This window comes from Aythya marila (assembly GCF_965140915.1).
Source record: "Aythya marila genome assembly, chromosome: 2".
Lineage (NCBI taxonomy): Eukaryota > Metazoa > Chordata > Aves > Anseriformes > Anatidae > Aythya > Aythya marila.
Window position 1 is genome coordinate 107381837 of NC_139043.1, and position 27924 is coordinate 107409760.

A 27924-nucleotide genomic window follows, 5' to 3' on the forward strand; every position below is an offset into this window, starting at 1 on the left:
TGGTGGCTTCTCTGAGACGTGGTTTCTCAAGGTGAGCAATGTACATGCAGCCTGAGTTACGGATCACCCATTCCTGCTCAGTGCAATGGTGCACAACACAGCAGAGCCCAGCCCAAGCAGAGCCCCCAGCTCTGCAGGGAGGTTGGCTTGCATTTCATCCTTATCTGGCACAGGCCCAGCAAGAAGAGATGGTGGGAAGTCAAAGGGGCATTGAAAGAGCCTGAGGAGGACGTCTGTGCAGAAGGAGACACAAGGATGATCCTGGACTAAACAAAGAGCAAGAGGAGAGGAGAAGGCAGAAGCAGTGAGAGCCATCTCTAGATGAGATGGGAAGATTTGGGAATCAGTGTATGTAGCAGCATACCCAAAAGCGAGATGCTGCCTAAACTTTGTGTGGATCAACCCCTGGCTGTCCAACCTAAGCAAGCTAGCTTCTTCCAGCATCTTCCCAGCATCTCAGCTATTGCAGCTTAATGCAATGTCGAACACGAGAGATGTGAATCTGTGCAGTGTGTTGAAAGAGTTGTTGTGACGTGTTGCCTGTGGTGAGCAATTCCTAGCAAGTGGGAAGCCAGTGTGAGGCAGCTGTTGCCTCTGAGTGATCCTCAGGGGTAGATCCAAGCTTGAGTACATTGCGGTTGTTACATCTTGAAGAAAAAATAAATAACTAGAAAGCTTTGGTTAACTACAGCAGGACGTGGGCCTGAAGAAAGGGTTGTAAAGCCTTCAGTGAAGTAAATCTTCCAATGATGCAAATACATGTACTCTGGCAACATAACCAAGAGGGTGGCGCCAATTCCAAATCATGAGCTTCTTACATGGAAGAAGAATGAGCAGTGGAAACAACCCCTTCCAGTCCACAACTTATCTTTCAGTCCTGTCTCTGGAGCTTCATTCCAGGCCAAGCTGAGCTTCAGCAAAAACTGTCAGCCCAAGCCCAAACCAGAAAGTGAGAAGCAAAGAAAACTGTATTGCACAGCTTTATTGAAGGCAGGTTTGACATACACATTTTGCCTCTGAATAATGTGGAAGCCACATAGCACTTGCTGAACAGGACCATTGGCGCTGGGATGGGCAAAATAAATTGCATACACATTTTTAATTTCTAGTTTGATTTCTTCAAAGTCTACTTTGTCAAACCACTGTGGAATGTTAACTAAACTTTTACTATCTCTTTATATGGCAGAACAGATATTTTGTGTATGCTTATTGTCTCTAGTTGAAGCATTTTTTTAATCCAATCCCAGGTTTCCTTGGTTTTCTCAAGATAAAGCCAGAAATGTTAATTGTTGTCAAATGTTTTACACTACTTTGGTAATAGGAACATAAGAATTTAGGCACAGTTAGACTTAGCTTCAGTTTTGACCTATCTGTACCCAACTGCTTTCTCTCTAAACTCTTCCAGTTCTCTATATTATGCTTTAAAGAACATAACTCTTGTGAGTGGATATATAAACATCCCCCCCACAGTGTGAAACGAGGCGGCGTGCAGAACGTGTGGTTGAAGTTGTCAGCTACAGATATTTCTCCACATGAAGAAATGGATATCTCAGTGACATTCAGCTGTTTTCAATCTGCTGAAGTATTTTTTTTTCTTTTGGGGTACTAATTCTTTTAGGTTTTTGGTTAAATTAAAAAGATGGCAGGCACCTTATAACTTCTCTGCAGAATTTATAGTGGATGTCTCTCTCTGTAGTTGGTACATCACACAGATATGCTGCAGTAAACAGCTTCAGATGAGATCTCATGTGCTTGCTGTAAGACTTGGAGTCTAGCACTGTAGGTCCCTTCTCTGTATGCCCTCTCACAGAGACATTCTCTGAAAGCTGTGAGAGCTACACCATCCCTGCCTGATGCTGTTATCTTTTTAAAACTTTCTTTAGCAAAATAGGACAAGGAGATGGTCTTGGGATTCTTGATGTTTCTGGATGAAAGAAAAAAAAAGGCTAGAGGTAGATCACTGCTAAAGGTATTCAAAGGACAGAAAAAAAAAAAAAAAAAAAAAAAAAAAAAAAAAAGGCTTTATCTTGACTCAAAATCATTTAAAAAAAAAAAAAAAAAGATATGGTTAGCCCTCTACAGACTTTCAAGATGGTTAGGAAAAATAATATGAAGAGATTTCCCCTCTTTGTGCAAGGACAAACTAATAGCCTTAGCCTTTTGCTCCAGAATGGCAAAAGTCTGGATTCAATGATGGGAATTTTCTTTTTGGTGTAAGGAGCAGTTACAAGTTGAATACTGGCTGTAAGACCAGACCTTTAAATGGCTTTTCTGAGTATCAAAAGTACTGAGAGCAAAGCTGCTGACCCTGCACAGTTATCACATGGCCTGAGCTAGATCTGAGGCTTTGAATGTCAGTGGAAGCTTAGCCTGGTATCAAACTTTGTGTCCCACAATGAGTAGGCTTATTCTCAGCATCCCATAGTGATATAGGTATTTGTCCTTGTGCAAAGGAATACAAGGCTCATCTGTCTATCTGAACACAAATGCCCGTGAGGGGTTTGTGTGCACAGTGTTTTGTGAGAAGCAAACTTTGGCTTCAAGAGGACATATCATCCTTTCACAGCACTAATCAATCAACATTTTTAATTTTACATATAAATGCTTTTACACAAGAACATCGGCATCTCTTCCTGGCCCCTCATTGCTTTTCATTGCAAATCACAACTGTAAAATGGCTCAGCTTTGAAGCTGGAAAGTGAAAGCCTTTCTATTCTCCCGGATAAGAGCAACCACATGAGGACCTAACTTGCTTCGATTCACGTGCAACATGCTTCATATGTCTAATTGATTTATCTTAGCTTTCCCACAAGTCCTCACACAGACATGCCTCAGTGCAGCTTGAAAGGAGGGAGTACAACCTTATGGCTGAAAAGCTGGTGGTAAGTAATTAAACCTAGCAGCAGCAAGAACCCCTGAGACAAAATCTTTAGCAGTTTTCTACACCATGTAGTGAGCTTGGGTCACCAAGGGCCTGTAAATAGCATCATAATGACTGGTTCCTCAGCAGGGATAAACATGTGCTTTGAGTTTTCTAAATGATTCAGAGGCGTGCTGTGAGATAACTACTGATAACAAGCAGATGTGAAGTTTGCTTTTCAAGACAGGGAGGCAGAGGGGGAAAGTCAAGTAGATTTTTGGCTTATGGTCCACTCAGAAAGCCTGATATTTGAACATCATTAAGGCTTTTTTTTTTTTTTTTTCCAGAAAAGCCACTCAGCTGTATCCAATGAAGGTAATGCTTCAGTTCTTGTGAGGGCTAGTGAGATAACGTAGGCAAAGCTTTCTGAGAGTCTGTACCTGAAGACAAGACTAGAACTTTATTTTGCAAGATTAGGAATTTGTATACTTTCTAAATGCATTTTACATTATGCTAGTGTCTTCCCAAAGTCTTTCTCAAAACTTATGTATGCAAAATGTTTTTTATTGGATTTTTTTTGTTTGGTTTGATTTTGTTGCTTTTTTTAACATACTTAAGCACTGAAGGATGCGTTTCATCACATCAGTCAGTGGGACGCAAAATTGTTACACCAATGTGAACAACAGATCTATGCTGGTGCACTGATGGTACTCAGCAGCATTACTTCTGTGGTGCTGTAAGCACAGGGATGGGGTCAGTGTTAATGTGGGGCTCTCAGCACTGTGTTTTGTGTTAGCAGGATAGATGTGGAAGTAGCATTCCTGTAGGATGGTGTGTTTGCAGGGTCTCAGAGGAAATCTGTTGGAGCCTCCCAAATCAAAGGCTCTTACCAACAGGTCACTTGCTGTTTCTCAGGGAGATCTGGAGTTTCACTAATAATATAAAAATGAATTAAAAGAAAGAAATTGCGTTTTGTGCATTATTAAAAAAGCTAAAGTACATGGCAATACTTTTCTCAGTTGCAAAGATCCCTGGCAAAGTGAAAGCTGGGATAAAAGCTGTTACAGGGCCCAAAAACAGAATGTGGACCATTCACTAAGAAAAGAGTCTGTTATCCACAGTGATTTTTCTGAAACATACTGAAATATTTTCAGGATAAATTTTTAAATAATCAATTTCATGTGAATTTTTTAGGATTTCCCTTCTAAATAGAGTACCCTAATGTCTTACAATACTTAAAAAAAAAAAGGTAGAATTTCCCTAAAATAGCAAATGAAGGGAAGGGTTTCCACTTGCTTGTTTGTGGTGGGAGGGGATTAGAAATGAAAAGCCTCCTGTGGGTCATCAGTTGCCTTATACCTATCTGTGTTGGCCTCTTCGGTTTCTGCTTTGTCCCAGATTTCCCAACAGAACTGTACTGACCTGTTGGGTATGGGTTTCCTACCCAGCAATGGCTCCCTGTGTACTGTGACATCAGTGCACTGTCACAGAGCCACAGAATGGTTTGGGTTGGAAGGGACCTGAAAGCTTACCCAGTTCCAACCCCCTGCCATGGGCAGGGACACCTCCTGCCACACCAGGTTGCCCAAAGCCCCATCCAGCCTGGCCTCGAACACCTCCAGGGATGGGGTATCCACAGCTATTTGAATGCTGAGCCCCACAGTGCCATGGTGATGCACAATGCCTGTGCAGGGAATCGCCCCTGGTCTGAGTGTGGAAAGAGCCAACTGGGCCTTCAGGCTGGCAGCCCTCACGCAGTGGGGTTGTGGTGACACTCAAGTCCTTTGTGTCCTGCCAATCTGAATGTGACCAGTCTGACCCACACAGCTCTTCCAGCACCAGTCCCAGCACAGTTACTACAAATGAGAGGGAGGTAGCCAGGGTCACTACTGGTGCACCAGGAAAACTGAGTTTTTATAAAAATTTCCCCCAAATGCACAAAAGGGAAGAGCATGACACAATATTAATTGTTTCCTTTCCGATCTCCTTCATCCCAAAGAAGAGTCTAGCACGGCTCAGGAGGCCTCTGGGAGTCTTTTGTACGAACATCCATGTGGCATCTGAATGTTCACTGTTTGCAGTTGAGTCCATTTCCTATATGCATTGCAGCTGGTTACTAGCTGTTGTGAGATACCCTTTTCTCCATCTAGACAGTGACTCATTTTTATAATCATATAGGCTGTTGCTATTAACTATTTTCAAGAGCTTAGAGTGCTTTAAAAATGCAAAGGCTCATAACTTTACAACCAGAGGGGACCATTATGACCATGTCATCTGACCTTTTACAGAACAGAAGACAGATTAATTGCTGAATGATGCCCATAAATTTTTTTCTGGATGTAAGGCATGTCTTTTAAAAGACATCCAGTCTTAATTTTAAAACTTAATGTGACAGAGAATCCATTAAATGTCTTTTCTACTGCTTCCCCATTGTTAATCATCATCTCTGATAAAAAAAAAAAAAAAAAAAAAAAAAAGGCTTGCGTTTGCTAGGAAAATGTTTAACTTCTCTGCCCACTACATTAGCTTTTGTTGTGACTTTGTGTACTAGAAAGCCCCGTGTTATCAGAAAGGGTTTCGTCTATGAACAACACATGAATGTCAGCTTAGCCTCATCTTTGATTAACTGTATGAAAAGAGGTTGTTCAGTCCCTCATTTTAAAGCATTTTTTTATCCTCTTTTCTCCTGTACTGTTCAAGCCATTGCTGCATTTTAGGTTTTCAATGAGTGAATGCAAAAATTACGTACATTATTCCAGAAGTGTCACCAGACACAGTTATACCAGATCTCTAAATCTTGGTTATACATCCAGCCATTGCATTTGTCCTCTCCTCAAATAATGGGTTTCCTGCTGACAGGCTCTGGTGGTTACCCCCTCTGCCACCACCCTCTTGTTGAAACACTCTCTCTCCAACCTGACTGGGTTTTTATATTTAGTTAAAAATATTTTTTTTTAAATAGCGGCCAAGTTAAATAATTTGCCCCACAGCCCAATTGCTTTGTAGATTTGTCTCGTCCATATTTTTTTAAGTTTACCTCCTCTGCTGGGGTTTCCAACCCTGACCATACATTCAAGACCCACAGGCCATGCTGATCCCTTCTGAGTGTCCTTGGCAGTTGCCAGGTATTTTATGCTGTACAGACATAATTGCCTGTATCCTCACAAGTCCTGTTAGAGGTTATATTGCCATCTGAAAGGATGAATACAGATTTTGCATCAGGCTCTTTCTGGCTTAGCACCTCTTTGATGTGTCCTATTTCAACAGCCAGGTAGGCTGCCAGCTTAATACAAAAGAAAAAGGTAATGTTCAGACAACGTGTTTCTCAATGCAGTGATAACTGTCTTTTGATACACCATCAACATATATTTATGTCACAGACGTCTTACATGAGCTGGTTCTGTGATTTTGGTAAGGCATATATTCCCCTGAGTCTTTGTTGAAGTGATGTTGCCATGGGAATAGGTGGATTATTTATCTCCTGCTCTTTTGGGGGTTGAGGGGGCAAGAGGGAAAGATGTTAGAGGGTTTGGGGCTTTGTTTTGTTTTGCTTACGAATTTTGTTCTGCAGTATTTAAAAGGCCCTCACTGTCAGGACTCCAGACAGAGTATCTATAACACTGCATTCACCAAGTCATTCATAATGCACTTGGGGTTACGCCATTCAAACTGGAACACATTCCAGGTTGACTGTAGAGCCCCTGCCCAGAATTTCTTCCAGGTTAAGCACAGGGATGTATGTGACACAAGGGAAAATTCAGAAGAAATCCAGGCCACCGACACGTGTGCAGTGCAGCCGCTGGGTCTCGATGGCACCAGGGACTCCTGCAGAGGAACAGAGAGCAGGAGGTGATGGAGCGGGGCTGGGGCTCTCCTGGTGCACAAGGACCAGGAGACAGAGAGCAGACCCAACATCTCACTGCATGTCTGCAATTTTGCAAGGGAAAGGATGAGAAGAAAGAACAGGGTTTGAGAAGAGAGACTTCAGGAGTCAGAAGATGGGTATAAATTGACCTCTGGAGCTACCAATAGGTCCATTTATGTGTTACGGAGATGGAGAATTGAAGGTGAGAAGAACAGACACATAGCAGAGGAATGCAGAAAAAGCAAAAGAGTCAGATGGAAGAAAAGGAGTTAGCAGTGCTCTGCTGGAGGAGGTCAGAAAGCAATGTAAAGAATCTGGTGTCAAGGGGATTTTAATCATTGAATCAAGAGGTGGCCAACGTGGGGTCCAAAATTTTAGTAGAAAGAATGTGGAGAAAGCATATTGTAGAAACTTCTAAAGAAATAACCTATAGGACTTAATGACAGCTTCAGCCTGAGTTAAAAACCTCAGATTTATTCACAAACCAGCAAGGAATGAGCCATTGATATGCTCCCCTTTGAAACAACATGGAAAATTAACACATTCTTGTGGATACTTATAAGGAGGGATTTCTGGCAGCTTTAATCTTGTGTTGTGCAAAGCTTTAGCTATCGCAGGGAGAGCTGAAATTCCTGAACAGAGGAGAAACATCCTGCAGAGGCAGACAGGGTACCAAAAGAAGCGGTGTGTAATATCTAGCTGTCTATGTGTTCGTACGGGGGAAATTAGCTGTGTGACAGGTACTGTCAATGGAGTGTCAGAGACCTGCAGAGCTCTCAGGATGTTTGTAAGGGAAAAGATAGGGATGTGTGAAGTAGACTGAAGTGACTATTCAGTGAATGACACCACATCAGTCACTCTGTTTTTACCTCCTCTGGCTAAAATTCAAAGTCTGGTTACAGAGGGCTAATTTATCCGAGTCCTGTTCTCATTTCTCCAGTACCTACCAAGCTGGCTAGCTAAATTAGAAGAGAGACCTGGGACTGGAGCAGCAGGAAAGCTAGGTAAGGATGGAGGGATGAAAGCTGGGATCACACTATTCCTCAGTCTCTCATAAATACTCACTTGACTGAGTGATGTGCTATTAATTGGGAAGCATTCTGAATGCAGGTCATTGCTGAAGCTGTTAAGTGAGCCTTTATATTTTTCTCATATACAACACATATAAAGGAGGAAGTACAGGAGGCATTACAATCATGCACAGTGCACAGTGACCATGTAGACAGGCTTTACTTTGCAGTAATTCTCCTAATAAAATTATTCCCTATGGCCCAGGCTAGATCTTGTGCATTTGCACAGTCCCCAGTGGTGTTGATGGAGGCACTGCCTCAACAGAGAACCAGGAAGGGCTACTGAAAGATTTGATCCTGCAAAGAGAGAAGCTGATTTTGAGCATTATTTTTGTTCTGAATCAATGGCCTTTCTTCACTTTTCAAGCCCATTTGGGCATCCCAGAAAATATCTTAAAATACACAACCAGAGCTATTGGACATGGCTTCTACAGTTTACTTCAACAAGTAATATCTTAAATACTTCAGGTGCTGTTCTGTTTTTGCTTGTACCAATTTAGATCTAGAGTTACAACTCTGGAGTCATTCTGGATTTGTGCTGATGTAAAAGAGTTGAGAATCCAGTTCAGCAGAAACAATTTGTTCAGAAAGGCAGGAATTTCCAAGAAAACCTGTGGCTATGGCTTTGCTTGTTGTACCTCTGCAGTAGAGGGACCAGATGTTTCAAACTCTACCTGCTGGGGGTCAATTTTTGTTCCTGTGCTGTTTAGGGAAGACAGTCTGTATTTAAAGTCAAAGGAGTAAATACAGAAAAGTACACTTAAAAATCCTCTATCAAATGTAGCAGAATACTGCAGACCTGATCAATGTAACATATTTTAGGGTTGAAAATTGGCTTAAGCTAAATATCTAAATTTGGGGCAAAATTTTTGTGACCAAAGTAAAGAATTTTTGGTTAGAAAAATGTTAAAATTATAGAAAAAAAAAAATAATTTCTTCTCCTTTAGTTCTTCAGTCATTGAATCATAGATTTTCCCATGAATTCATTGTCTGTACCAAGTATGTAGGTTTCTTTGTCTAGAGCTGTTGTTTTGTTCTGCCTGCTCTGCCTAAATCAGGAACTCCAGTCACTTTTAGATTGACAGAAATAAGTAAGGAAGTGGGATTAATCCATAGTCTTCAAAACAGAGACCTTGGCTATGAAGGAACTAACTAAACAGTAATAATAGACTAAATTTTAGAAGAGTGGAACCACCAGCAACTTCAGTTAACCTCCTACTCGTGTATTTAATGCTAAACTGTTTCTTTGATGAGTGGTCCCAGTTTCAGTAGGAGCTCCTAGGTAAATTTTAAATGCAGGCTGTTTCATCAGTTACTCTCAAGAGCATCCATTTTTCATATTCCAAGTAGATCTGAATGGCATGTCACACTGAAGAAATGTTTGTTTTGCTAACTAGCATGTAGAGGCAGAGGAAGATACACTTGAAAAACTGCAGTAAGGTCAGAACTAGAAAACCCACTAATTTCCACTTTCTCCTCATTTTTAACAACGATGACGTTTTATGCTAGATATCCTGAAACTCTTTATTACAAAACATCTTTAAATACTCTGTTCACTTGGCAGTCATAATACTTTAATTGTGTTATCAAACAATTGCAGAGTTAGGGACAAATTCTGTAGATTTCTGAACGCCTACAGCTGCAAGTGAGTTGGCACATCTGCAAGGCCATATGAATACCAGACTTGATTTACAAGGTGAATTTACAGTACAGAAAGTTACCCTAATTCATTATAATAATATTTTAGAGCTGAGTTTCAGCCTCTAATAGCTGCTAAACAAATTCAATCTGTTTAAAGAAATATACAATCACCAAGAAGAGTGTTGATCAAGCAAAGTGAAAATACAAATTTTAGAAGCCATATGTTTTGTAGCATTCTGTGTCCTACAAAACTGGAGGACAGTTCATCCTCTTTCAAAAAAAAAAAAAAAAAAAAAAAAAAAAAAGCTGAAAAGCAGGGAATGGACAGCAATCAGCATGCCAAATTTTGTGTTAAGTTTTATCTGTGAGATGGTAATGACTATGTGAAGCTCCAGGGAGCAAGTACAAAGAGAATTTGGCCTTGCTACTATAAGAAAGTGAAACAGATTAATCTGAGACTTAGCTTGAAGATGGAGTGAGCCAATGGGAACTGGCAATGAATCCGAAGACTAAAAGTTAATGAAAATTCAAGGCAATGTTTTCTACTTTGTAAGGTTGCCAGGTACTATTCAGATAACTTAAGAAGACACAGGCCCTTGGTATTTTGTTTTGCAACACATTAAGCAACTTTGTTGAAATGCCACTCTGTTAATTTAAGGCACCCTCAGTATTACAGTGGCATTTTATCAGTCAGTAGGTGTCAGACAAACTATATAATCCATTTGCCAGCAGTGGATGCTCAGCTTGCCACATTTGGATGCCTACTAGACCAAAATGGTGCAAAAAACAGCGGTACATCTACAGGATGCCGAAAAACTCAGCATGAATGTGAACTCCCCCAGCTGTGGCGAACACGGTGAATAATGGAAGTTGCAGCTCGAAGGGAGGCACTTTTCTTGACTGCGAAATGCTGATACACTGAGTATTCGTTACACCATGAAAAGCTGACAAGAAACCTCATCAGTCTCTGTTCTCCTTGCAAGTTGAGGGAACCATCCCAACAGAAAGTTTGCAAGAAAACAGGTTTTAATGCTTACACCTGTGTGCACAGTTGCCCGGTAGCCCTAGAAATTTTCCAGTACTCAATGTATATCATTCATTCTGCCTTCTTTGGATGTAATCAAATTGTCCTGAAATGCAGCATTGACTTTTTTTGCTGTAACTAAGGGGTGCAAATACAGCAGGCACTATGTTTAGGGTAGGGACTCTAGGGACTGGCTGGATCACAGTGTTTTCTTGTGAATACCAGGTGAACTCAATCTTAAATAGTACTTCAGTAAATAGATTCTAGAAGCCTGCAGTTAGCACTTTCCAGTTTTCCAGAGGATGCTACTGTTTCCCATCCTGGTCCTAAATCTTTACTTCCCATATTGTGCCATTCAGTAGTCACTAGCATTATCAGCAACTTTTCATTGATTTGTATAGTCATGGTACATGTGGTTTAATACTATATCTTTTCACGTTGTGTATTAATTGACTGAGACATTCTTCTTCTCTCATAATTTTCCATATACTTTGAGTGCTTTTCAAGGAAGAAGTTACACATTGATAGAAAAAGCTTCCCTCCAGAATTTGGTGAGCTACTCTGAAATAGTTCTTGCAGACTGGAAGGGCCAGCTTCAGGACTTGGATTCTGTACATTTATTTTAAAAATAAATACATGAATAAAAATAAAGAAGGAAAAAGATCAGAAATGTGTCCTTTCACCACTAGCTGAGAGATACATACTTGCTTTAGTTGTTGTCCCTCTAGTTACCTGTGTGACTGGAGATCCTGCCTGAGAATGGCCAGGTCTCATGCTGAAAAGGGTGCCCAGTCTCAGGGCAAAATAACTGGGAATGTGTTAAGAAAATGGGACCAAAAATCTCTCTCCAAAGCTCTCAACATCTTCTGGTAATATCACAGGCCCATGATTCAACATAATGGACTGTCCCCAGGGAGTTTCTCCCATTGTATTAATAGCTAAAAGGCTTTTAATTAGCTTCCAGCCTTTATTCTTTTTGATTCACATTCTTTTGTTTCTTCATCAAACAGACTTAACACATGCTTTATAAGAAAAAAAAAATAAAATGCTATGGTGTTCCAGCGTACAGAGAGCTATGCTGACCCTCATCATCTGCTCTCCCCATCCAGTGCCATAAAACATCTGGGAGAGTTATCTGCTCGCTCCCCGTTTTCATTCTGGGCTAAGTTATATGCAGGGGCACGTCTCCCTTAGGGCAGTGAGACACCTTGTCAGCACCACTGATTTCCCCTAAATACATAAGCTTTCTGTGCAGCAGGCCAAAGCAAAGACACACCTATTTCCATTTGTAGGGATTAGAGCCAAAGCACTTAACTGCTCTGACCTCTTGTGTATGATAGGCCGTACAATCATATCCAGTTACTTCTGTACTAGGTCCAATGAATTGTTTTCTGGCTAAAGCATATCTTTTAAATGAGGAGACAGGCTTGATCTAAGGACATTAAAATACAGGGAATCCCCAGTGATGGTAATTTGTTCCAGTTGTAATCACCCCCACTGCCTGAATTTTTGCTTCATTTCCAACAGGCATCTTTTAACCTCCAACTTGTAACCAGGGGTTCACGTTATGCCTTCTCTTCACAGAACTGCCCTTTAGTGCCAGTGCTTCATTAAAGCACCCAGAGACTTCAGGCAAATCCTTTTTTTTTTCTTTAAAGTGTTTTCTTCTGAGCAGAAAAGGCATTTGGATCAATTTAGGCTTCTCACTGCAAACCCTGTTCCCCTGATAAGACTCATAGCAAGGTAAGACTTTGAGACTCCATCCTATGGATGTAGTTGTCATCCATCCTATGGATGTAGGGGTCATGGGCATCCATGGCTCGATGGCAGCCCCCTCCCATATGTGCTCCCTTGGAGTTTTCAGCTCTGGAGGCTCCTGACCTCACCAGGAGCTGCCTTTGGCCACCAACTCCAGCAGGCCTTTTCTTATGGCCTATGCACAACGTACCTGGCCCACAGCCACCAAAGCTGTCCAGGCTGCAGATGTTGTCTCCAGCAGGAGAAGCCTGGAGAGCTGCAGCGATGGGTCAGATTTTTTGGGTCCCTGTGTCAAGCTGGCTGTCCATCAGTGACGTGTTCCCCAAAGCCTGTCCAACTTCCAGCTCCTTGCAGCAGGCCAGAAAGCTGGATCTGCCCTCTTTTGTACTAACGTTGTGGTGGGAACCCTTTGTTAGTCTTCTTGTCTTCTCACCTGTCGTTATCCTTCTTGGAGCCACTGCTCTTCAAGCACACACAGCACGCAAGGCTTATACTTTTTTTTCCTAACATGCTTTAGCCATGCAGACAGTCATTTTCTGTAAGTGGTCCCAGCTTATCCCGCAGTTCAGCTAGCTTGAATGGCTGCCCTGTATGGCTCATTAGTTACATGTTAAGTTTTGTGGTCCTTTGGAAACCTTACCAAGTTTGTGTCCACAGCCGAGAGAGGCCAAAGAAGGATCTCCCACAAAGCTGGATGCTGTTTTCAGACAGTGCAAAACATTACGGAGCAGCTAAGCAGTTTAGTAACTAATGAAATAATGATTAAAAATAAAGTACTCTTCTGTCCTCTGGCTTCTGTCCATGTACAGCAAAATTCTGACCTGAGGTTGCTCATGCACCTTGGCAAAAGACCTAGAGGAAATTTCTGTAAGTGCCTTTAACTTGTGCTTAATAAAGCTCTCGATAAAACTAGGAGTGGAAGAGAGAAGAACCTGCCTAATAAATTGTACTACCCTTAAAATTTCTACAGGATTGCAGTGCCTTCACTGGGTGTATCCTCTCTTATCTTTTGACACAAGAGCTACCAGGATATTTATCAAGCAGTTTAATCTGTTATATTTGCATTGTGTGTGCAACCGTGAGCTCTAATTACACTGCATTCATCTTGTAAAACTGTAGAGACTTTACCTTTGATCTTGCCAGTAAGCAACAGTATTCACGTGGCAGGATATGAAGGAGCTGGATCCATTCATTCACCTTAATAGTTTTAAAAGTTTGTTTTCAAGCATTAAAGAAAGTCTTACTTAAGCTATTTAAAGAGGAATGCATCTTTCAAGTGAGCAAACAGGATGCTGTCTTTTCTTGTGGATCAGGCCAGTAGTGCAGAACAAGAGCAAGCAGAGTGGTAAAAACCATTATACCCTTGTGTGGCAAGGCTACATCTTCTGTGTACAAATATTGCTTCTTTGTGGAGGCTTGAGTAAGATTGTCAGAGTACAAGGAGGTGATGTGGGACACATGCTTAGCAAACAAAATGCGGCTTTCATCAAATTCACGCTAATGGTTCTGCTCACACTGAAAGCTCTGCTTTTCATGATCTTGTCTGTGACGTGAGCCTTTAGCTATAGTTTATGGCTTTCAACATTTCCAGCTCTGCTTTTCAGGAGTATATAGTTCAACCATGGAAAAATTAATATTGGGCTGGAACTTGGCATACAAAGAACCAGCCAAGAAGTAAATGCTCAAAGTCAAATAAAACTGCTGAGAAACAGATATTTTTAGAAATACTTTCACTTTTAAACATGAAAATTATTTTTCAGCCTATTATTTAGAAGGCTTAGAGCAGTACAGGGACTTTTTGTCTGTGGGCTCTGAAGACACAAGGAAGAGTTAAAGTTCATCAGACTTTTCTTAAATAGGTTATAGTGCTATGTGTTGTTTTTTTTTTATTCCAAAGTTTCCACTGAGTTGCCAGTCTGGCAGCTTCACCTGCTCTTCTTGGTCTATGCTTTTAGCTTGGTGTGGAAGAAAAGCCATTTTCCAGCTCCCTGGTTTGAGTAATGCACCTGCACTGCTATAAATTGTGTGCAACTCTGTGGAAGCAAGAGAGGTTACACTTGTGTAAGTGCAACCATGATAAGAAACAAGAGTGTTTAGTGCAGTGATCTACTGAAAACATTTGACACTTGCATTGAGCAAATAAATTATAGTATCTCCCCACTTAGGTTGAAAGAGTGTGGGTCAAGGGTGCAATGTATTTCTCTGTTGGAGTTCCAAAGAGCAGCTGCAGAGTATGGCATAAATAACAGCAGATATTGACTTCTTTTGGAGTGAAAAAGCAGGATGTATTGACCCTGAAGTTAGATATTGACCCCAGATTTGCTTCAGTCTGTTTTTGCTTGAAGGAACAATAAATCTTGGAGTTTGGCAAAAAAATAAGAGTTGAAAAACAAATTCAGGCTTGACATAGTTGTGTACAAATTTGATACCTTTCCAAGTATAGAAAGGGTCCATTTCCCTTCTATTTCCAGTGGTATATCACATCAAAATAAGGAAACTTGATTATTGCAACAATTATTTGAAGACTACAACATTTTTTAACAAGGTAAAACGTATGATTTAAAAATGCTGGAAACCAATGAGTAAGTTATAAGGCAGACATTTAGGTTTGCAGTCTAAAACACTTTGGCACTAGCTTCAGGAAGAATATTTTTTCAAAATCAAAAAACGTACACATCTCATCATTCTCAGTTCACTCCGTTCCTTTTCTCCTTCTTGCCTGAACTGTTTCCTTCCAAAGAAGTAAACGTTCCTTTCACTTGCCTTTGGCTTGCTTTCACAGAAGCACAGGCTAAGATTTGGGTTTTTATTTTGTTGTTGTTGTTTTCTACTTTAATGTATAGGATTATACATTTCTCAAGAACTTATATATTTGCAAATTAGCTGAGAAAAAAAAAAATCAGGTCTTACAAATTCAACTCTAATTAAAGCACATACAGTTGGTAGCAAAATCTGATTTCTGTATTTGTCCTTCTGAATAAGAAAAACATTTGGTTCAGTTTAAGCCTTTCTCCATAAGTCTCAATTCCCTGATTCCTCAGCAATGAGCCTGAAACGCCTGGTTAACACCTGAGGCCTCTGCCTGCAGATGTGGGAGTCACAGGAGTCCATGGCTGCTCCCCTACATGCTGCTCTGAAGCCAGAGACCCTAAAATTCCCTGGCTCCATTCAGAATATTTTGCAAATACTTAGTTTTCCATGATTTCATAAGGTCCCTAGCAAAGGATTAAAGATGTTCTTTTTAGCAAATTCAGCAAGGGGTATATGTTTCAGGAAGATTATTATTATTGCAGGCATTATTATTGCTATTATAATTGTTACTGTAGCAACACGTCTACTAGTTTGTTAGGGGGTGGTCTAACAAATTTCCCATGATACCTAAAAATGGCAGGTTGTTACAAGGCAGGCATGTACAGAACAGATTTAGTAGGTTAATGCTTCTGATGGGTTTGTCATCTTTTGTGTTTCTGTGTTTGCAGTAGAGTTTTCATCTCTTTAATGTGGTGACTGCATTGGCATTAGGAAGACGGTAGATTGGTGCTACATGGATGGGTAGTATGTTCCTTATACTCCTGGCTAACCACTTACCTTGTCTGTGACAAGTGCTCTGGATGCCATTTGGCATAGCTTTTCCTCACTTGGAATGAGCAAATTTAATTATTCTATTTTCAGTGACTGTCAAGACAGTGTAAATTTGCTTGTTTCTTTATTTGGAGGGAAAACCAGAACTGCATTTATCAGCCATGCTAATCCTGCACTACCTTTGTGCAGGAAGTTATAGTAATGTATGGAAGAATAAATTTTCCTCTCTAAATACAGAGAAGAACACTAAGCAGGGAAAAATCACAGGAACTGTGATGGTATTAGGTGGAAACACCCCATTTATCAGGGCTGTTGCTCCTTACATTGCACAGCCATTGCACATTGGCTCAACTGTGAAAAATGTTCTGATCACATCAGGAATTCACTCTTAGTCTGCTTTTTATCCAGGAAATTGGATGCTGGTGAAATTGAATGAGCCGGGACACGGGGAGAGCTCAGGAGCTGGAGACAGTGCAGGGCATGGAGAAGAGAGGAGAGGGGGGAGAAAGGGGGAAGTGAATGAGAAAACTGAAAGGTGGTAGCTGAAATGGGTCACAGTCCTTTCTTTTAGCCCAGAAATCTAGCTTTATGGAGAAAAACACATCTTTGGAAAATATAAGATTCAGGAAAAGGATATAGAGACTGAGGTTGGTTGGGGGAGGTTGGTTAGGTTGAAGATGGAAACAGGGGTTTTTTTTGACTCTACTATCAAGACCACAATATTTCTGAAGAAAAAGCCATACCTTAGGTGGCTTTATAAGAACAGTAAGGTGAAAAATAAGTCCTACCCCTGTCAGCCTTTGGAGGTGATATAACACCTTGTTCTCCATTCAGATGAGAGGAGTAAGGCAGCACCATTCCAGAGGAATACTGTGCCTGGATATATTCTCACTCCTGTAATTGAACATGTAGCCTTAGGAGATGAGGTATGAATTTACAGTCATTGGATTTGTGACCTCAAGCTGTGTTCATTGCAGTGCCTGCGTTCTTCTCCATTCAGGTACTTCAGCCATGCAGTCTTGATATTTTCATGGAAAAGGTCAGTCAGAAGTGGCAATTCACATTCACAGCCATAATTAAATAAACCAGTAGAGCATGCCTCCATAAATGTGCTGTTTTCTGCACCCGCATTCCTCTATGAGGTCCTACTGTGTTCTTCCTCATGACCCTCTCTGTCTTTGGGACCCAAATTCAGTTGCTTGGTCATGTTCCACTCAGGAGCCTGTTTCACTGTCAAGCACCCAGCACCAGTAGGAACAACTTCACCTCATTTTTTACACATATAAGTCTTCCAAATAATGTCCTCAGACACACTTTTTAGTTGGAAAGAGGCAATTCCTGTACTAGAGGATGCTTCTTAATGAAGGCAAAAGAAGCCTTGCCACTAGGTCCAGTGAAGGCTGGATAAAGGCCTGCATTTCAGCTTGAGACATTTGATTAACTTTTTTCAGTTCTGTTCATGTCAGTTGTTCATCACAAAATTCCAGTTGGAACATGTAACAACATGTAAATTTGTAGATAAAGATATATCTGCAATTTAGTGCTAACTAATTACAGTCTTTATAACTTTTTCAAACTTTTGCTTTTCTGCATGAAGTTGGATATACTTGCTCATAGCCTGCAGGCAATTATTTTTTTCCTCCTGAAAGCCTCATCAAAAGCAGCTCTGTATTTTCCATAACGGAAAAAGAGAAATACATTTTTATGACATCAAGTATCGTTGAAAGTCTATTTTGTTCTGCTCCAGCAGGTAGTGGAGAAGAGAAAAAAGCTTGATGAATGAGAAGGGCATCCAGCATGCTTCTTCCTGCCTAGTGAAAATTGGTTTAGATTCATATGTGTTGCAGGAGTTTAAAAGCACTTTACAGAGACACATGGGATTTTATAATACGCTTGAATGAACGACCTGCCGCGACGGCATTAGAAGTGCACATGTGCACATGCACACGCTCGTAGAAACTTTCACAGAACAGATGGGCTCCAAGTATTCCCATTTGACTTGTGCAGGCACATAAAAAAGTTTAATTTCTGTAGATAGCTGGAATAGTGTGTGTGGCAGCATCAGTGAATACAGAGCTGTTGCCTCGTCACCTATGACTGGAGTGTTCATTTGGAGAAGGCAAGCTCTTCTTTGGACTGTAAAACAGTGATCTGACCTATCACTCCTCAGCATTGTCCTCAAAATGATGATAAAATTTGCAGAAGAAGTTAGTAAAACCAACAGTGGGAGCTTCCTGCAAAGAGAATGTGTTTTGCACCTGTGCCCTGGCTGACTTCACCACAAACTGACAAGCCACATTTGCAGCCCCAACTGAGATTGTGTTGCCCTCTTAAAGAAATGTATCTTAACATCCAGAAATCACAGAGTTGTTATTTTTTTCTACCTACCAGTTAATGTAACATCATTACTACAGTTCCTACACCTAAATGTTGTGTTATAAAAATATAGAATATTAGGGAAAATAGATACTTAGAGTCAGTTACCTTGTTTCCTTCTTTCAGTCTAATGTAATTTGAATTAAGGCTAAAAACTATGTACATTAATCATCAAATTATACCACGTTAATTAAGAGCTAAGTTTCATAAGGAAGCTTGCTTAGTTAAGAACAGAGGGCCCAGATGTAGACAGAAATGGCATTACTTTGCCATCTGGCTAAATGCTGTAACTCTGAAGGACACATCCCTTCTGTGATTTTGCTAAGGCTTTGTTCAATCTAGTTTTAATTAACTCATTGGATGGAATATCCTCAGATTGTCTTAGGAGACTATTAAACAAGCCAAAGATCTGGCTTTGATCTCCCTATAGCTCTGGCTGTATATCTTTTTGCGAGTCAATCTAAAACTCTCTTGTTTGGGCTACACCTTGAGAAGGGCTTTTTGCTGTGATGTATTGTGGCTGTCTTCCTGTCATTGAACAGGTCTTTAATTCACACATGATTTTTATCTTCTTTTAACTGTGATATTTTTTCTATAATTTTCTGAAAAGCTTAATTAGATTTTTGGGGTTAGATCCAGAGGCATGCACTGAGTGATCTCCTGCTTGATTTTCATTAACCAAGGGCAGACACATCTCTCTTGTTCCAGACAGTTATTTAAAAATAAAATCACTTACTGTTTTTTGTTCTGGTTTGAGTTAAGCTCTAGATGTGTCTTTAAATCTAATAGTCTATGGGATGTTGGACTCTTTGGTAGTGTGATATCTTTACCACATTGCTATGGCTGGACCTTAAACTACTGCAAATCTGTGATTGTTCTTAAACTCTACTACACTAGTTCTTTAGTTCTGCTCATAATATTTGCATAACATACAGTTCAGATATTCAGCAGTCTTTGTTCACTCTGTGTTGTGGTTGGGCTTTTTGTATCCTTTCAATTAAGATATTTGGTGTTTAATCACAGTAGGACATTGTTTAGTAATGGTATATAATTAAATGGTGATGGTTGTTGAAGTGTATAATTAGGATTTTTGACAATTCATTGTGAATCTCTGGTCTGCTGTGAAGAGGAACAAAGCCAGAGAGAAATGCTGGCTGGGTTATATAAATAAGTGGGAGATGATGGTCAGGCTGAAAATGAGGGTTCTCCCCTCCTGTAATGAAAGGCTTTGTGTACATTACATAGAATAAAGTATTTCTTAGGCTGAAAGCTTTCCAGAGATAACAGTGTTGGCCCTCTGAGACTCTTTATTATGTCAGATGTGGGATTATGGATTTACGGGAAGTGGCTGCTACCTCTGACAGACTTGGTCTCATGGAGGAGACTTTGTCTCTCCTGCCTGCAGAATTTCAGGCTGCAACCTGCACATCATCACAGCTGGGGGCTTTCCAAGTCCTCCAAGAGAAGAAAACCCCTCTCCACTGAAATACCCCAGGCTTTTTGGGCAAACTGCCATCTCATGTCTGCCTCCAGTTTCAGGGGACAAGGGACATGGATGGTGAGCTCTGCTGGCCCCAGCCCAAGCATTGTGCCCACAGTGGTGACGATGGCTCTTTGAGGGCAAGATTATGAAAAAGCCCTGTCAATGGTGGATTCTTTTATTGTCTTCTGGCCTTCAGCCTTATGGAAAGACTTCTTTTCTTTTCTTTTCTTTTTTTTTTTTTTTAAGAGTCTGAGAACATGCTGTTCTAAAATGCAATCTGAAAGCCTCTCATCACTATATAGCTGCAAGAAAGGGATATTCAGGTGAAAAAGAAAATACCCCAGTGTGAAGCTCATGATAAAATCAGAGGAACCAACATGACTGTCCCCAGGAGGAATTGCACAGTTCTTTCAAGAAATGAACCCCCATTCACAGAGCAGGCTTTGGAGGTGTGCTTTTTTCCCTCCAGAGGTTATTCATGCAATCAGGTTGTGCGAGACCCTGTAGAAACCTGTAAGGACAGAGTGGTTTGGGTTTGGTCTGTTGATTTATTAATTTAAGAAGAAAGAGGCACTGTGTCTTGCAGTGTTTACTTGAAATATCAAGTGGCTGTTTCAGCCACGGCCTTGCTGCCATATTTCATGATTTTCCACCTGGCACAGGAAAGCTGGCACAAGTGAAGTGAGTACATACCCACTGCTTAGGTTTCAAGTTTAGCTGCTTTAAGTGCTTCCTAGTAAATAACCACAAACCTTTCCAAAATAAACAAAGCTTTCTTTTATCCCTATTTGATTAGAAAAACAGAAGCGAAACTACTGAATTCCAGAACAAATGACAGCATGTTTGTGCTTAGTATTTTTACCAATAGCACAGTAAAAATCTGAGCATGGAGTCAAGCAGGTCGTTCCCATTCACCTAGCCATAAGCCAGCATCGCACCCCCTGGGCTAGCAGGACCACTGTGATCATGAAGACTGTAGATGTGGGAGGAAGGCTGGCACCCATGGGCCCCTCAGGGTCTAGCAGAAAGGAAATTGTGGCAAGAGACTGAGCAAGGAGTGAAGCAGAGGGTAGCAGCTGGGACAATTTGGTAAACTCACTACTCTTCTATTAGGTCTAACAAACTGAGAGTCTTGGTTTTGCTGGCTGATAGCTCTCTTCAGCAAAGCCCCAGAGATGGGTTTGTAACTTAAGGACTCCTGCAGACCTGTCCTGCAATAACCACAAAGTTTGCTCATTCACCTACACGTAGCCCTAGGATGGGGTTGTCAGGAAGCATTTAGGTCACAGAGAGGGGCAGTGGCACCATGCGGTCAAGGGGCAGCTGCTCGGAGAATCCTCAATCCATGCTGTGCTTACCAGGGCAGCAGACTCATACTAAACTCTCCCCATCCCATAACCTGGTGTTGCATGGCCTTACGTATGGGGTTGGACCATCAGTAAGGGGGAAAAAGAGTGTTTATTTGCTTTTAGCTCAAGTTACAGCCTTTATAGTGCAAGGACATACTCCAAACTAAGGGAAGGAGATTTTTACTCAGGTAAAAAAAAGGGAGGGGGGGAGGGGAATGGGGGAGAAGGAAAGAAAAAAAAAAAAAAAAAAAAAAAGTATGAACCAGTCTGAGCTTTTGCCGTTTATAACCATTATAAAGAATGATTGCTTTCTGAGGTAAGTTAGTCATATGGAGCCATCAAATCATCCGTTTTGCTGACTGCAGCTAAACCATTCATGGAGGATCACAGGAATTGTTTCCACGAAGAGTAGGTTAATAACCTGTAAAACCACACAGAAAAGAAGACAAAAACTTCAGTTTGAGTTTTGTGGCTGGCTGGATCCAGTAATCTCAAAGCTACATGAGGTTTATTGTTGGCAAAGATGTATCTGCTTTTCATTTGAGTGTGCTAAAGTAGTATGCTGAGTTTGTGTCTGTACAAAAGCTTATTTCTAAAAAACATATACATACACAAATATGTATATATGTGAACATAAGAATGTGTAAGTATATATACTTATGTAATATATATGTGTGTATGTATGTGTTCATTCACATGACAGAATTTTAAAATCCTCTCAGTCCTGTAAGACAGGTTTCCTTTCCTAATGCCTAATCATGTTTATTTGTATAAACAACAACAACAAAAACTGCTTTTGCACTTAGGTATGTGAATTTAAACACTTAGAGTTTTTAAAGGGTTTTAGTTATCTAAACCTAGAGATAGATTCTTCCTGGGATCATCTACTTTTACTAGTGAGTTCAGCACCCACTGGGAGCTTGTTTAGTGCCTCTCAGTATTTGGTTCCTACCTACATGTTGCATGTACTCAATAGTTTATTCAGGCCCCTTTAAATATAGCTGTTAGATCTACTGCTCATCAGTTTTGAGAACATTATGCTGGAGAAATTTATCATCTGAAGGCTGCAAACCAGGCTTGAAGTCTTCCTTCCGAACTGCAATGGATGTTATCTCTTCACAATGAATCACACTGGGGAAAACCCCTCCTAACTAATGTACGTATTTTCGTTTCCTGTGCTATATTTCTTCAATCATCTTATCAGCACATTTTTTGTCAGGATTGCAAAGGGAACCTTGCATCTTTGTCAAAACTAATCTGCTAGCAGAAATATTATGGGGCCACCTAAGATCCTGCAGCAAGAGCCAAGAAAAGAACACAGAGGAAAAGACTTCTAAAAGAATTATTCAGCAAGAAAATGTGTGTGCATAATCATCCTCAAGTGTTCAGAGATGTGCTCCTGAAGCACAATATAGTTGAGGAGTTAGGTATTTTATAAGGTAGCTGCTGCATGTCAAAGAGCAAAGATATTTGGTCTGCCATTAAAAAACACAGAACAACAATGAAAAAAAATAAAAGCAAACAAACAAAAAGCTCCTCCCCCAGCAAAATCTCTGCTTATCTGGAGCCCAAAAGGCATCTGCAGATGTATACCCCCTGCGTGAGAACAAAGTCTTCAGTCACTGGAATGCAATGCTATAAAAACAAATACTACAAAGCCTGGTAACAGGGGGATGTCTCACTTGCATATTTTTTTGTGACCATCTTGGTTTGCAGAGAAGGGGGTCCCCAAAGCATGTGAGCCAGCAGGATCTCTTTGTACTGGGTCGCTGTCTGTTTGGCCAGATGTCTTCCCAACAGTGAGATAGAAAAACCAGAGATCTTATTAAAATAAGTCAGGGAAGGGAATGGAAAAAAGCATGTGTCCAGCGAAACAAGGCACATCATGTCCCATCTGATATTTATTAAACGTTGATCAAATCAGCAGTGAGAAATGCACATTGTGCGGAAGTGACCTTGGCTCCCTGGGTTTTGAAGTTAGTGACAAATGTCTGGGAGCAGACCAGCATTAAAACCATGTGTACAGGACATAGAGAGGAGTATGCTGGGCTAGAAGCAATGACAAGGAACCAAGAAGAGCGACTGGAGCTGAGAACCCAGTTTTGGAGGTTTTATGTATGTTCTACCAATGGAATGGGCATGCATAATCTCCCTGTACATTTACTATATGGCTTTCTGTATGAGCTGTTACACATCTCCTGGAAGAACACAACATTATGTGTGAGCCATGAAAACAAGCAGTCAAGTGGGTAAAAGTGCAATTGATTCCAGTGGAAGTTTTGTCAAATTAAAGCCCAAGAGTGGCTTGCTTCAAGACTTGGCTCTGAGCTGTTGTGATAAACCTGTAGGCTTTTATGCCAACCTGCTGGCTGTTGTGTAATCACAGTGAACATTTCAAACCACCTTCTATCTGTTCTTGCATAATGTTTTGGCTATCGTGTCTTTTCAGAGCAGCCCTTCAATAAATAAATGAGTGTCCTGAGAGTGTGGACTAAATGTTTCTCCTGAACCAGAACAATCTTATTTGGGATTGGTCCTAAAACAGGGAACAGGGAAGAACAATAGGGCAAGTTGAAGCCAGGTTCCTTGCTTGGTGAGGCTATAGAGCCCTGATTACGTTATAATTCATCCCTATACTGAGAAGGTTGCACTCCTGGCTTTTACCTTTACTCATAGTCTCTTTTGTTTAACTGCACAAAAAGACATCAGAAAGAGTCTTCCAAAACTTTTCTTCGAGGTACCTCTATCTTCAGTAATTTTTAAATGTTTAGTAAGCTACAGAAGCAACTGGGATTAGCAGCAGAGGACTATGCATTTGCAATAAAGAATACCTGTGATGGCTCTAGATGCCTTTACTGTGTCCATCTCTAGTGAAGGGAAAACAACAGAGCCTGTCAGAGCTCCCTGGCTTTTCACTGCAGCCCTGGACCTGGGGCACATTAGATGAGGGTTGGGGGGTTTGCTGACAGTCAAACACAGTTTTAAGCTGACAGGCAGAAAGCACCAGCAGGCACTGCTATACGCTGTTCCAGCCCCGGTTAGTTAATGGAATTGCTCTAGCCTGTGCTATCGCTTTAGTACACGGTGTTTATGTTATTAATACCAACAGCGCCAGATTGCTAAGGGATGGAAAGATCTGGCTTTTGTTGGGGTGCTGTTCTGCCGTCTGTTTGAAATACACTGAAAGTAAAAGTTCCAAAAAGCCAAAGTGCTCTTTTATTGAACCAGCGATAGAGAGGACTGAGACAAGTGAAACGAGATCTTTATGGTGCACTGGAGCATGCACGATACTAGGTGTGGGACTGCGATATATCCAATGACATCAGCACTGCTTCAGCTCCTTACACTACCCAGGAAGTTGGAGTACAGTGACAGAAAGCAGGTCAAGTCATAAAATGAGTAATCTTAATATGAGACTGCCATCAAGTGCAACTTTTCTACGTGTAGTCGCTGTCAAAGGTTTTGTTTTGATTTCTGCCTCTCTCTGGGCTTTGTACCTCTGCAGTCTATCAGTCTTCCCGGTTATGGATTTGATCCTGCTTCCATTAACATGGAAATAATGAGGATCAAGCTTTCTGTTATCTGTACAGCTTAGAAGGTGAGTCTGATGTGCTTTGTGCTGCAGGCTTCCAGTGTTTTTTGACATGTGGGATGTTCAAAGTGTTAGAAATGGCTCAGTCTTCAAAATAGGATTAAATAAAAAATTAGGATTTATTAAAAGAATAGAGGTAAGCAAACAGCACTGGGTGCACCAGGAGTCTCCACTTAAAGACTTAAAGTTTGGGAATATGAATTTTAAACCCTTCAGAGGAGGAACCTTGCATTCAGCACACAGTACACAGCCCTCAATGAGCCCATCAGTACCATCTAACAGCAAAATGGTGCTCCTTTACTTTGTTTACTGCAAAACTTTAGAAAATTGTTCTTTCCTTCTTCAGCTTTTTCAGCAAGCAGAGCTTCCCCACTTGCAAACTCCTTCAGACTATCAACCGGACAAAGAAAACCAGCTCACACACCAGAACCCATAAGCAAACTTGACTATCAAATTATGGACTCCTCACTTTTCTTTTTCAGGAGTTACCAGTCTTCCAAGTCCAAGCACCGATAAATGGGCTCTCCAACTGCCCATGTGGGCACCAGCTCCTCTCCTTCTCAGCCTCACAGGGAGGAGTGAAGCTTTTCTCCTCCAGTTTCTCTTCTGTGGCTTTGTCTTACTTTTCCCTACCATTCCTGACAGAACCACTTGTTCCCAACTGGCCTTATGCTGAAACCTCAAGTATCCCAAATCTATGACATCGCATTCATCACATGGCAGAAGAACGCATCGTCACAGATGAAAGGTTTAGGAAACATGAGATAACGTAATGTGGAAAGCAGGCTGACCTGTGAGAGAGGCATTTCTGCCTTGTCCATGGTTTGTATATGTGCAAAGGGAATTGAGAAAAATGCCTAGTCAAATAAACTGTGTGCAAACCCTCCTCCTGAGTTGCTCCAGTTTGTTCATTCCTCCTTCACATACCGTAGGCCCAAGGAAGTCAGTAGACATTATTCTTTGAGAGAAGTACAGTTGACTTAACATGCTGTGTTGGTCACCAGTCCTCAGTGACCCCAGGGGAAGAGGCCTGTGCTTTTTTCTTAAGAAACACAAAATAAAAACAGCTCTGCAGAGGGGCATCAGCTGGGAAAAGTAAAATCAGCTGTGGGCCAGGCCTCAGGGGAAATGTAAGTTACTCATAAAAAGCTACAGAGCAAGTCTTGATTAGTTAAGTAATCTGGTACACAGAATTTATTAGAACTTAAAGCTTTCCTGTGGGACTCCCCTAATAGTTCACAAATAGAGTAAAATATCAAAGAGATGCATATTTTGACAGACACAGAGAGCTGCATTTATCCTGGCCTATTAATGCATGTCATAAGGAGGAATAAATCCAACCCTTTCATTTCAGTGCATTTTGCATGTTTTTACACATTCATGTTTCTCCCAAATTTCTTGGTAACTTAATGCCTCCAAAACTCTCAACCTGTTCCTGAGGAATACATTAAGAAAAGAGAAGTAATAGCTCCATGATATACTTAAAAATATCAAAACATTCTGCAAAAAAAGCTCGAATTTAGAATAGTGAGGGTTTGTTTTCTGTCATTGGTTTGAGGCCCTTTTTCTTAATCATGTCTACAAGGGAAAATTCACCAGCATTCTTCTGCTGGTATGGATCTGCCACTAGCTTTACCAGCGTAACAGCCCTTGTTCTCTTTGGAAATAGCACTCTCCAAAGATAAAATAAAAGTGAAAATAAAAATATAAAATTAAAAATAAAAGTAAAAATAAAAAATAAAATAAATCTCTCCCATTATGGAAAGAAAGTGTTCACACAGCAGGCATTAGTGGTAATGGTTGCAAGGCAGGGCCTGTACCCCTATCATACTTCCAAAATGCTATTTTATTTCTGTGTTTTCCTTCTGCCAGAGCATCTACTGTCTCATGTTGCTTCTGTCGGTTGACTGAATGCTGAGAAAAAGCTGCCGTGGTGTGATGTCTGACAGAGGATATGCTGATAAACATCTGACTTCCAAAGCTCATCACAGTCTTGTTAGCAGAGTTGAAAAATAGTCTGGTGTCCCAGGAAAGCTCCAGTTTTTCCAGCAAAGAACCTACTTCTTTTCCACAGCCTAAAACCCAAAGTGACTGTATCACAGAGCTGATGCTTTAACCACTGTGGAGGTTATCCTGGAAGGATAGGCAGAGAGACACCCACTTATCATCTGCTTGTATAAGTATTTTGTTTGTTAGAACACAGAGGAAAGGAAAAGGGAAGATAAAACCAGCAAAGTGTCCTTTTCCCTTGTTTTAAAATTCTTTAAATCTTCTTTTGCAGGTATTCAGGAGGGGACTCAATGTACCAAGTGTAAAAATAACTGGGCACTGAAGTTTTCCATCATCTTATTATATATTTTATGTGCCCTGTTAACAATTACAGTAGCCATTCTGGGATATAAAGGTATGTATGAATTGAGTGCAACACTTCTCTTTCAGTCAAACATCCAAGAGCATTTCCATGTACCTGATAAGCAATTTATCACACTCTCACCTTGAACATTCACCTTTGGCAATGTGGTTTGTTGTACACACATGGCAACGAACCTCAGCCTTATATTTTCATTTTCAAACAATTGTGATGTTTTCAAATTAGATTAGAAATTTGAAAAGAGGAAAAAGCTTAGAACAAATTGGTCGTCCTTCTACCTTGAAGGAGTAGCTGGAAGACTCAAAGCTCTGCAGTATTTGCTATGCCTTAATTTCACTGACTTAATTTCACCGTTTTACATGTATCAGCACCTTTCCAGAACAAATGCCCTTCTTAGTGGGAGAGCCAGGAATAGTCTTATTAAGATAATTATAATATTTATCACAGCAATAAAGTGTAGGATCAATATTACTTTGAAAAATCTGGAAGAAGGATTGAAGCGAGAGATGCCAATTTATTGAGTTGCCTACAATTATTTTGAGAAGCTTTTGACAGTAATTTCAAAGATTCCAACAGTTTGGCAACCCAGTAATGAAGGAAAGTTCATATTTACAAGTCCACAGTAGGGCACATTGGAAAGCACAGCTTAAAATTCCCATACCTAAAGGGGACTAGTGAATTGTAGCAACGTAGACATTCTTATGAATGAATCAATGTAAATGTTTGCTTCTTGTGTAGTCACAGCTATAATAAGTTAAATAAATTAGATGTGAAGTCCTTGAAAGAAAAAGAAAGTGAATAACATGATTTTGAGCATTATAGTAGGACACTGAAGCATGTTGTGGAGAAAACTAGGCTAGCTCTAATCTAGCTGCTTCAATACAACTCTCAGTTATAGTTTCAAAACCCCTCCAAGAAGCTGGGTCAAATATTCATGTGATTAGCATGCAGTG

The 27924-nt window shown here is 40.6% G+C and overlaps 1 protein-coding gene across 2 annotated transcripts in view; it reads left to right on the plus strand.

Moving 5' to 3' along the window:
* COLEC12 (collectin subfamily member 12) overlaps nt 1-27924 on the plus strand; it is a 98214-nt gene that overhangs the window by 50020 nt on the left and 20270 nt on the right. For both annotated transcript variants that reach the window (XM_082753110.1, XM_082753111.1), the window contains exon 3: nt 26882-27004. In XM_082753110.1, coding sequence (XP_082609236.1) covers nt 26882-27004 — 123 coding nt within the window. The remainder of the gene's footprint in view (nt 1-26881; nt 27005-27924) is intronic.